This window comes from Tigriopus californicus, chromosome 7 (assembly GCF_007210705.1).
Source record: "Tigriopus californicus strain San Diego chromosome 7, Tcal_SD_v2.1, whole genome shotgun sequence".
Classification (NCBI taxonomy): Eukaryota; Metazoa; Arthropoda; class Copepoda; order Harpacticoida; family Harpacticidae; genus Tigriopus; species Tigriopus californicus.
Window position 1 is genome coordinate 2,580,927 of NC_081446.1, and position 9,678 is coordinate 2,590,604.

General features: G+C 41.5%; 3 protein-coding genes across 3 annotated transcripts; all 3 read left to right on the top strand.

The window, feature by feature from the left end:
• Positions 1-1,173: 1,173 nt before the first annotated feature.
• On the top strand, positions 1,174-3,806 carry LOC131882956 (pyridine nucleotide-disulfide oxidoreductase domain-containing protein 1-like). Its single transcript, XM_059230249.1, has 4 exons — positions 1,174-1,193; positions 2,147-2,499; positions 2,566-2,655; positions 2,727-3,806. The coding sequence occupies exons 2-4, from the start codon at positions 2,154-2,156 to the stop codon at positions 3,737-3,739; spliced, it is 1,449 nt and encodes a 482-aa protein (XP_059086232.1). The 5' UTR covers positions 1,174-1,193; positions 2,147-2,153; the 3' UTR covers positions 3,740-3,806.
• Positions 1,193-2,147, top strand: LOC131882958 (E3 ubiquitin-protein ligase FANCL-like). Its single transcript, XM_059230251.1, has one exon. It carries the CDS (start codon positions 1,233-1,235, stop codon positions 2,112-2,114), a length of 882 nt encoding a protein of 293 aa, XP_059086234.1. The 5' UTR covers positions 1,193-1,232; the 3' UTR covers positions 2,115-2,147.
• Positions 3,806-7,965, top strand: LOC131882957 (RCC1-like G exchanging factor-like protein). Its single transcript, XM_059230250.1, has 5 exons — positions 3,806-3,956; positions 4,020-4,289; positions 5,583-5,886; positions 6,861-7,033; positions 7,784-7,965. Exons 1-5 carry the CDS (start codon positions 3,806-3,808, stop codon positions 7,948-7,950), a joined length of 1,065 nt encoding a protein of 354 aa, XP_059086233.1. The 3' UTR covers positions 7,951-7,965.
• The last annotated feature ends 1,713 nt before the right edge of the window (positions 7,966-9,678 follow it).

Consider the following 9,678-nt stretch of genomic DNA (forward strand, 5'->3'; position numbering starts at 1 on the left):
AAAAAGATTTACATCCAGTGTTTTGTGTCCAAATTTGTCATCCTCATGACAGTTTTAAGAAAATAAATGGTTTAATTTGAAAGGAATCGAAATTCATGCCAATGATTCCTCATTCCCCCAGTGGTTGTCATAATCAAGCACTGCCATTTTAGTTTTGATATATGTCTGTTTAAAGAGTTCTTTGCAGCCTAGAGTTCATTATATCTCTCTTGTCATTAAGTGATCTTGAAATCTTATCACATGATGTTAACGAGTTCAAGCACTAATTAGACAATTTGCATCATTATCTTCTGTTTAAACTATTTTGGCATGACATCGGCACCTTTTTGGCATCAGAGATCCAAAATGATCTGGCAGCACTCTACTTGAATTCTCTGAATGAGAGCGCCGACCAAAAAGAACGTCGAGATGAGATGAGCTTTGAGTGGACTTGGCAATACAATAAAGGCAGCTGTTGAGGCCCCTCAACTTTGGCTGAAGTGGCTGGACTTGAACCTGGCCATGGGCTTGGAATAAAGAAAGGCACCTGATCAGGGACTCTAGGTTGTCAGTCTCGATGATGTTAATTTTAACGCGCAAGCGAGAACTTTATGTGTTTGGGGATACTCTAAGCAATATGTGGTTCTATTTTGAGAGATATGTTAAAGCTTTTGAAAGATTCAGCAACACGAAGGCTGTGATTATTTGGCAGAAAAATATCAGACCCTGACCTGACCCATTCGTCTGGGACGATATTGACATGGAGGGCGAGGAAATGCCGGGTCGTCCAAAGTTGGGCCGGCGAGACTCATTCAGTTGTGTAGGCCTGGATCTTGGCAAGAAGTAATACCATTTTGGGCACCGGCTTTTAGAAACTTAATCCTACCCGTATGACAATTTGGTCTTATTCATTTACCACGATAATCGATGCATGTTTCAATACGTGACTGATTCGGGTATTATCGCCCAAGATAACCAGTCAAGAATACTTTGAAGAATGAACAAATAATACATTTTGAACAAATCGAAAGGTTTTGTCCATGTATCACTTGGGGTCTATATTCCTAACACTTACTTCGCCTGGAAGGAAAACGTATTTTCCACGGTAAATAGTAGATAAAATCGAAAGAACCAACATTTTGTAGGTTGCGCGATTACTTTTCACACATTCCTTTTCAAGGGAATGTTGTTCCGTCAAACTCAACATTCAAGAGGTACGAAGGCATGTCTCAAGTTCTGGTCACTGTACAAACATGAGTGGCCTTATAAATTCTATAAACCTCTTACTAGAGCATTGTCCGAGTAAAGAACAAGAAAATAATCCCGAAAAGGGTAGATTATTAAAGAGGAAGCAAATCGTTCTGCAACATCTACGCGATGTTCCATTGGATCAAGTACAAGAACTAGCTTCTGATTTTTCACACATCACATTTCGTCATCCGCAAGGGTATCAACTGGAATTAAAGCTCAGTCTCAACTATCCGGAGGTTCCTCCTACTTGCTCCTCCGAAGATTTACCCCAAGCCCTGGATTTGAGTCATTGGACACCGTTGTCCAGTTTAAGAGACGTTTACGAACTGTTCCTGGAACAAATGGAGATCTCTGGGCCCGTCTTGGCACAGCTCAACCAATTTGACGGACAAACTTGGGTTTTAGAAAAGTCTCATTTTTCTCGGCGAGTCGTCATTTCCCCTTTGGTTTCCGTTCAGATCACGCTGGACCCACTGGATCCAAATTGTCTGGAGGAAGTACCCAATCTCCGTTTTTTGGGTCCGGATAGCAAAGTTCAAGAATTCTTGCAACGCGTCTCAGAGCGTGAACATCTGTTCGATCCTGAGCGGAATATTTTAATCAATTTGGAGAAGATCCTAGATTTAGAATTCCCGCATCCAGAAGAGATCGAGAAAGAGGATTTCAAGATTGAATGTTGCATTTGCTTCTCTCATCATCTGGGATCGGCTCTGCCAGACTTGCGATGCCCGTTTCCCAAATGCTATCGAGCCTTTCACGTGGAGTGTCTGTATGAATGGTTGAGGGGCACGTGTGAAAATAAAAGCATGCACAATTTCATTCATGGCTCTTGCCCTTATTGTCAGAATTCTGTCACTTGCCCGTGTCCCAAGGACAAATCATAACGTGACTCATGGTTGCATCCTCTTCATTCCAGAGGCACCATGGAGAGCTATACCTTCGTTGTAGTGGGTGGGGGTATTGCCGGCGTATCTTGTGTGGAAATGCTGTGCCATTTGCGACCCGATAATCGGGTGCTTTTGATTACCGCCTCCCAACTCGTTAAGGCTGTGGCCAATGTCAGTCAGCTCACTCAAATTCTCTGCTCGTTCGATGTCGAGGAGCAAAACTATGGAGAATTTTCGGGTAAATTTCCAAATTTGACAGTGGTCCAAGACACGGTTTTGGATATCCTCCCCGAGAGTCATCAAATTCGCACCGACAAGGGGCTCACTTTTCATTACGAGAAGCTGTGCTTGTGTCATGGAGCCAGGCCAAGGTTATTGTCAGGTAAGTGAAAGCGCAATGTCACGAGATCAAAGTTTTCCAATCCTTTGGTGCTTTGGCCCTTTCCAGACAATGAGTTTGTCTTGGGTATCAGAGACACGGAGTCCGTTCAAGTATTCCAAAACAAGCTCAAAGAGGCCTCCAGAGTGGTGATTGTCGGTAAGATCTTGTCACAAATAAACTAACGTGAGGAACACCTTCGAGCCAATCCTACTCCATCTTCTACTTAGGCAACGGTGGGATTGCGACGGAACTGGTTCACGAACTTAAAGGTGTGGATGTAATCTGGGTGATCAAGGATGAGACCATCTCGGCCACATTTGTGGATCCTGGAGCTGGTCAGTTCTTCTTGGATAGTCTTCAAGAAGGTCAAACTGGTGGCGCGCCCGAAGTCTGCAAGCGCATGAAGTATTCATCTCGAGATTTGGCGCCAAATTCTAGCACTTGTAAAGGCAGCGCGTTGGGTCCTGACTGGCATCGCAACATTCAAACTTTGGGCGCCAAAGTTGAATCCACAGCGAGGAATGTGATGGTGGAATTCAAAAGTGAAGTGAAAAGAGTCCTAACCCGCACAGAATTCCAAGGGTGCGGGCTGAAGGAGAGTGATAAATGGCAATCAGCTCGTGATTGGAGCGTTTACATCGAACTTGACAATGGAACTGTCTTGGGAAGTGACTTCGTGGTATCAGCCACAGGGGTAACACCTAATGGTGATCTAATAAGTGGCCATCTCTTTGAACAGACACCAGATTTGGGAATCAAGGTTGATGATAACTTTCGAACTAATGTGCTTGACGTTTTCGCAGCAGGAGACGTGTGCACCACGACTTGGACCAATGCACCACATTGGTTTCAGATGAGATTGTGGACCCAAGCCAGGCAGATGGGCTTGCACGTGGGACAATGCATGAATGCCTCGTTGGAAAATCGTCTTCAAACGTTGGACTTCAGTTTCGAAATGTTCACACACGTAACCAAATTCTTTGGATACAAGGTGGTTCTTCTTGGTCTCTTCAACGGTCAGACACTGAATAATGAATACGAGATTCTCCTGAGGATCACCAAAGGTCAGGAATATGTCAAGACCATCTTGAAAGACGGGCGAATGCATGGCGCCATTCTGATCGGGGAAACAGATCTGGAGGAGACCTTTGAGAATTTAATCTTGAATCAAATGGATTTATCGTCTTATGGCGAAGACCTTCTCGATCCAAGCGTTGACATTGAAGACTACTTCGATTGAAATATAAAATACCTTCAATTTCCGAACCAAAGTGGGTATATCAAACGCTCAAAATTGGTTTTTCAGATGCTTCAAACCAGGTTCACCAAGGCGCTATGCACCCGATCCATGTCCATATTTCGATCTCGAGCAGAAGAAGAGAAATTGAAGCGAGCTAAAGCCAAGAGGCGCCAACCTTTATACTCCGTGGATCCCGATGACGAGAAGAATCTTCCTAGTGAGTAGAAACTCATCCCGTCAGCCCCGTCAATTTGATCTTAAATCCGTGTTTCTACAAAAGTTTACGAGTACGGGTCTGCCACGCCTACCAATCGCGTTTACACTTGGGGCATGGCGTGTTATGGTGCGCTTGGAGTGCCAAACTACGTTAGAAAGCGCTTGAACAACACCCGAAAAAGCTCTGATGTGATGCATTATCCAAATCGGTGTCCGTTGGCTGAGAAACGAATAACCACAAGCATCGGGTGTGGACACGGATTCACTGTATTTGGCATCAAAGACCCCGTCCATCATCTATTGGGTACTGGTATCAACACGGATGGTCAAATTGGTAAGTTTTCAAATGGCAAGGGATTTGTACCTGTTGATCTTTGCGTCCCCGTTGTTAAGTGCTTAAAGCTCCCTGGAGATCGCATTGAGCAGATGTACTTTTCACCTCTTCTCCTTCTTTTGTTGGTGTATTCTGGAATGCTGTGAGCAAAGTAGGAATTGGTCTGGGGAATTTTGCCAACGTCAAAACATGGTCATATAATCTTTTAGCATGGCAATCTTGTTAAAGAAGGAGGTGATTCAAGGAATTGTTTTTTGGAAATGCCTTGTTAGTAGAAATTACTCAAATCCTGAAATTTGGAACGTTCATAAACGGAATAAACAGGTATGGCAATTCCATATTTAAGTGACTTGGATTGAAGCTCCATTTTTCTTGAGTTCCCAGGATTTAGATTGAATATACAAAGTTTTATGTCAGTGTCTGGAGTAGATATGCAGGTTCCCCTCTTCCACTTAAAGTTAGTTGGATCTCTTCTTTTTTTCTATGTTAATGTATTTTTGGGAGGTACTGTTTTTTTGTGATACGGCTCAGTTGAAAGGCAAAACATTGAAAAAGCAATACATTGTATGTGCGTGCAGTACGAGAATAGAACCCTATTTTTGAACCCTATGGTTATATTTCTGCTAATTGCAATTGAAGAAGCTTCATTTATCTCCCACAATAATGCCTCGTGGTCATAGGGTTCAGAAAATGAAATTAGATATCGCGCGGAAACAGTACGACCAAGATAATGTTTCAATGCACCAAAGGAGTGAATGCTGAAATAGGATAGGTGGCCGTTCCATCTCTTGCTTAACGTACGGCTCTACCAGAAATACCAGCGTACATGAGCTCCCTCAGACCAATTCCTTAACCCTCAACACCAATCTAACATCCCCAACCAAGTTAAATGGACAACAAATAGAATGAAATCTGAAGAGAGAGGCACTCTCAAAAAAGAATTTGTTAAGGTATCGTGAAAAATAGATCAGGTTAATGGCCAATTCAAAGGTCTTTGAAGCGCGGTTAAGATGGCCCCTCTCATCTTTTTTCATGTCCTTCTCGACGGTCACTCCAATTTTTGCTAAATTGACAAAGGGGTGTATTTTGAAGCGATGTTTCCGCAGCAACGCTATTGTCGTCAGAACAGTTCCAAGTGCCTTTCTCTGGGAAGAATTCATATGCCTTGGCAATTTGTTCTATGTCAAATCCATGAGAATCTAAAACTCCTCTTGAAAACAGTATTTTGCCTTTAATGGCCCACTGAATGCCTGCACACTTTTAAAACATTCATTCTTTCCAACCTGTCAACAGGTTATCACGCACCAAGAAAGGATCATCCATTGGAGATATTGATCGCCCCCGTTCCCACAACCTTGGCTATTCCCAAGGGCCACAACGTCAAGAGTATCGGATGTGGGCGTGCTCACACTATAGTGCTTTCGTCAGACAATCAAGTGTTTTCAATCGGTAACAATGCCTATGGTCAGTGTGGCCGACCTGTTCTTCCGAACGAAGACTATTTCCGTAATCGAGTGATCCACACTGTGAAAGGACCTTGGGAATCGGCGGATGAAGATGAAACCATTGTAGACGTTGTTTGTGGCCAAGACCACACGTAAGTGTGAGTGTGTGTGTGTGTGTGAGTGGGGTGGTCTTGGAGAATTGAAGGTTACCTACCATCCAGTAGTTATTTCAGAAATGCAACTTGAGATAAGTTTCGACACTCTTTCCGCGAATGGACTTGTAGGTGGAGATGACTTGACTGAGACCTAACGACTACAGGGATCTAATGAAAGCGAAAAATATTTCTATTCCATAAATAAAGCAACTCAGTTCATTTATCACAAAATTAGCTGATCTAACTTGTTGTTAGAAGAAACACATTTTCTCTGATCTATGAAGGGTGTCCAAATGGTTTGTCGGTCGTTAGAACTATGATGAAACAACTCTATGTCCTTTGTGGCACACATTCTTTGGTTTCCTCTCCTTTGCTCTTTTTTGAGGATTCAGAAGGCCTAACAATTATTCATAGTTTGTCTTCAAGGAGATGATTTGTTATGTGTAATGTCTACGACTTTCTAAATGTCTTCACAGATACGCCCAACATCACAAGCAAAATTATTTTTGTCATTTCACTGATTAATTGCCCAAGAAATCCGTCACATGACCAAAATCTAAAATCAAGAATCAAAAATCAAAAATCAATTCGTATTTGGTTTACAAATCTGTTTTAAACGCAAATGTGGATAAAGATAAGTTTTACGAGGTTGGTGACTAACCCATTTCAAAATGATTGTTTTTGGAGGCTTTTGTCAAACAAGTCAAGACTGGCGTGATTTTATAACGCTTTAGACACACCCTGTTTTAAAAGAAGATCAGATCAGTAAATGAAAATGGAGAAAGTGGAGAGTTCTTACCAAATATAGCATGAATTAATACAGAGCAACTTTTTGGTAATAAAACTATAATTTCAATAACAGTAGAAAATTAGCTCTCCTTTAAAGACTTGTGATATTGATTACGGTTGTACATTAAATAAGAAATTATGGTCTGTCTTTACTTCAAAGAGCGTTCTCGTGGTTTTGATAGATTTTTCTTGAGCACCCGCGGCCAATTGTTTTCTTGTGGTTGGGGCGCTGACGGACAGTTGGGTGGTGGCGATTACGCCTCACAACACACACCTACGCTCATCCATGGAGATTTGAAAGGAGAAAATGTGGTGAAAGTGGCTTCTTCGGCTGACTGTGTGCTGGCTTTAACGGGTAAGATGTTTTTTTATGAACCTCACAAATGAATACTAGACCGTTTCATACGTTGCTGATCCTCAACTTTCAAGCCTTAGACATTTTTTTTTGAGAACTGTCAGTATTCGAATCCGGTGTTCTTTTGGAATGACAGTGTATGGACAGATTTTATGATACATTCATTGTCTTACTAGATCCAAAGTGAGGTCAAGGCAAAGTGATTCCCTAACGGTTTATTAAGCCATTTCTCCGGCTTTTCAATTTTAGTGCTTTGCATAGAATCCCATTTAATCTCGGCAAAGGGCTCTCGCTAGCTCTTAATTTGCGATGTTAGGTTTTAAGAGTCTTTCATTTTGCAACGAAGACCACTAGCAGAAATTCAAATCAGTTTTTAGCCTTTTGTGTCACGTTGCATACATTACATTGTACACAATTTTCATAACTACCACAGTTTTGACCATGTCCTTTAAGTAAAAAAGAAAGGTTGGTTGTTAATGTCAAGAAACATGTCGAAGCTTCACCAACATTAATGAAATTAATCAAATGTCACCGCTTCAGGAGAACAAGACAATGCCCTTCATGATTTCCTCCGCTAAACAAAGGCGTGTGGTACAATGCTTCACTTAAGGGGATTAACCCTGGAGAAGACTCTCTCATCACCATTTCCTGCTTTCTGATCGCCCACTAAATACTGCATCTACGTAGATGGAAGCATCCATGTGGCTCTTAATTGGGCGTTGGGCTCACGACATTTGTTATTTGATTTAGATCAAGGCGAGGTGTTTGGTTGGGGAAATTCGGAGTACGGCCAATTGGCATCTGTTACCGATGAGCAACAGATCAACACCCCTCACAAGCTCAATACTCGAGGTCTAGGACGAATCAAGGACATTGCTGCGGGCGGCACAATCTGCCTCATATTGAATGGTAAGTAGTAGCTGGTGGCGGCTAATCTGTTTCAGATATTGTCACTTGAAGTAGACGGATCAATCGTTGTCATGACTCCAAAATATTTCCTTGAGACCATTTTGAGCACTGGAGAGGTGGGAATTAGTGCATTGGAAATGTACCTGAGTTAAGGGTGCAGCAAATTCTGCCATAAAGATATGGTCTATGACAATTCATCTCAAGTATCATTGATGAATTGGAGATAATGGACATTTTTGTAACCTACGAGCTGTGACCGTAAATCTCCTGCCCCTTGTTAACTTTGCAGTATTTAAGCAGGCCCTTATGGCGTTGTTGAATGTCGGAATATGTACATTGAAATGATCTTTAATAAATATATAACATGCAAATAGAGACGCTCTCTCAAAGGAATAGCGACCTAGCGGTTGGACCCTACTTATGTTTGCTTAAGCCGAGCCATATTTTTGTTACACGTTCATTGAAGAGGCGCGATTCCAAATCATTATGAGTTCAAGGCTCCTTTTATAACTTGTTGTCTGGATCCTGACGGAAAGGCCTTGTGTGCACATACAACACCTTGGCTTGATAAAAGTGAGGTTTCCACAAGCTCTATGGAACAAAATTTTGTTCCAGTTTCGATTAAACCTACCCAAATCAAAAGTGTGGAAGCACTAGACTGGACATACGTCCCGAAATCAATCACTATTATTTAAGAGAATGAATGATGGGATTATTTAATGTTACAAAGTTAGTCGTTTTGAAGTTCTGATCCAAAGGTTCTTGCGACAAGTACTGATAATGGCAATTCTCGGGCCTTTTAACCGTTCAAAATTATTGTTTAGCCTTTACTCATTCCCAAGAGTACAATTTCATCGACTTTCATAGTTCACTAAAACAGTATGCAATGTCCATTGTAGTCGAAAGACGTAGGGAAGCAGGAAGCCTTTTTTCGCAATTGATCCTAGATCCTTATCGCACAAGAGCGAAACATTGGTTATTGTTTTGTCAATCGAGGAATTGATTGCGACAACCCCTTTACAAAAAATGTCCATCCAGCTTTCCCCTTGAGCCGTTTCTTTTTTCTCTGGCTCACTTCTTGGGTTGGGCTATATTTTCTCTTTTTTATAAGAGGCCAGGCTTTTTTTATGGAATAGATGCTTGTCTCTTTGGGCAATTGCCATGGATATGATGAAGGATGATCGGGCGAAATTTTGGATAATATTACTCTTTTCCGCCTCTTTTGAATTATTACAAGTAATTCAATTGGTCTACTTTGATTTATGATTTCATTTGATAATTCTTTTAGGGCAACCTCGTTGTTGTTCAGATGGTAATTTAGAATTGGGTCCCAGATAGCTTTTTAGTGACATGTGAGAGAAATTCTGTAACCTTGTATTAATTTTATTGTTCCATATGCCATTAAAGGAGGCTTAAAAGCGTATTGTGACACACTTTCCCATATTCATTCCGACACATTTTATTTAAAAAAAAAGACTAAATCACAAATGTTGTCCAGCCCAAGGTCACATTCTAGGTCTATTTAAAGGACTTAATCATAAAGCCCACTTTTAGCTGTAGAAGATTAACCCTGTGCTTTCAAAGCAATGTAGCACAGCCTTAAGGTTTCAATTAAGTTGCTATTCCTTTCAATTGAACGCTGGAACAGTTTCAATGACATCTTATTGTCATACTTGGCATCACAAACGGCAATCTCGCCTTTGGTTGGAATCGATACTTTCCAGAGTAACGATAGA

What these genes read in the sequence shown, in the direction of transcription:
- LOC131882958 (XM_059230251.1), top strand. Translation starts at nt 1,233, where the DNA reads ATGAGTGGCCTTATAAATTCTATAAACCTCTTACTAGAGCATTGTCCG.
- LOC131882956 (XM_059230249.1), top strand. Translation starts at nt 2,154, where the DNA reads ATGGAGAGCTATACCTTCGTTGTAGTGGGTGGGGGTATTGCCGGCGTA. An exon ending in CAGGCCAAGGTTATTGTCAG is followed by an intron (nt 2,500 to 2,565) that starts GTAAGTGAAAGC and finishes GGCCCTTTCCAG; the next exon opens with ACAATGAGTTTGTCTTGGGT. An exon ending in CTCCAGAGTGGTGATTGTCG is followed by an intron (nt 2,656 to 2,726) that starts GTAAGATCTTGT and finishes TCTTCTACTTAG; the next exon opens with GCAACGGTGGGATTGCGACG.
- LOC131882957 (XM_059230250.1), top strand. Translation starts at nt 3,806, where the DNA reads ATGCTTCAAACCAGGTTCACCAAGGCGCTATGCACCCGATCCATGTCC. An exon ending in TGACGAGAAGAATCTTCCTA is followed by an intron (nt 3,957 to 4,019) that starts GTGAGTAGAAAC and finishes TTTCTACAAAAG; the next exon opens with TTTACGAGTACGGGTCTGCC. An exon ending in CTGTGTGCTGGCTTTAACGG is followed by an intron (nt 7,034 to 7,783) that starts GTAAGATGTTTT and finishes TATTTGATTTAG; the next exon opens with ATCAAGGCGAGGTGTTTGGT.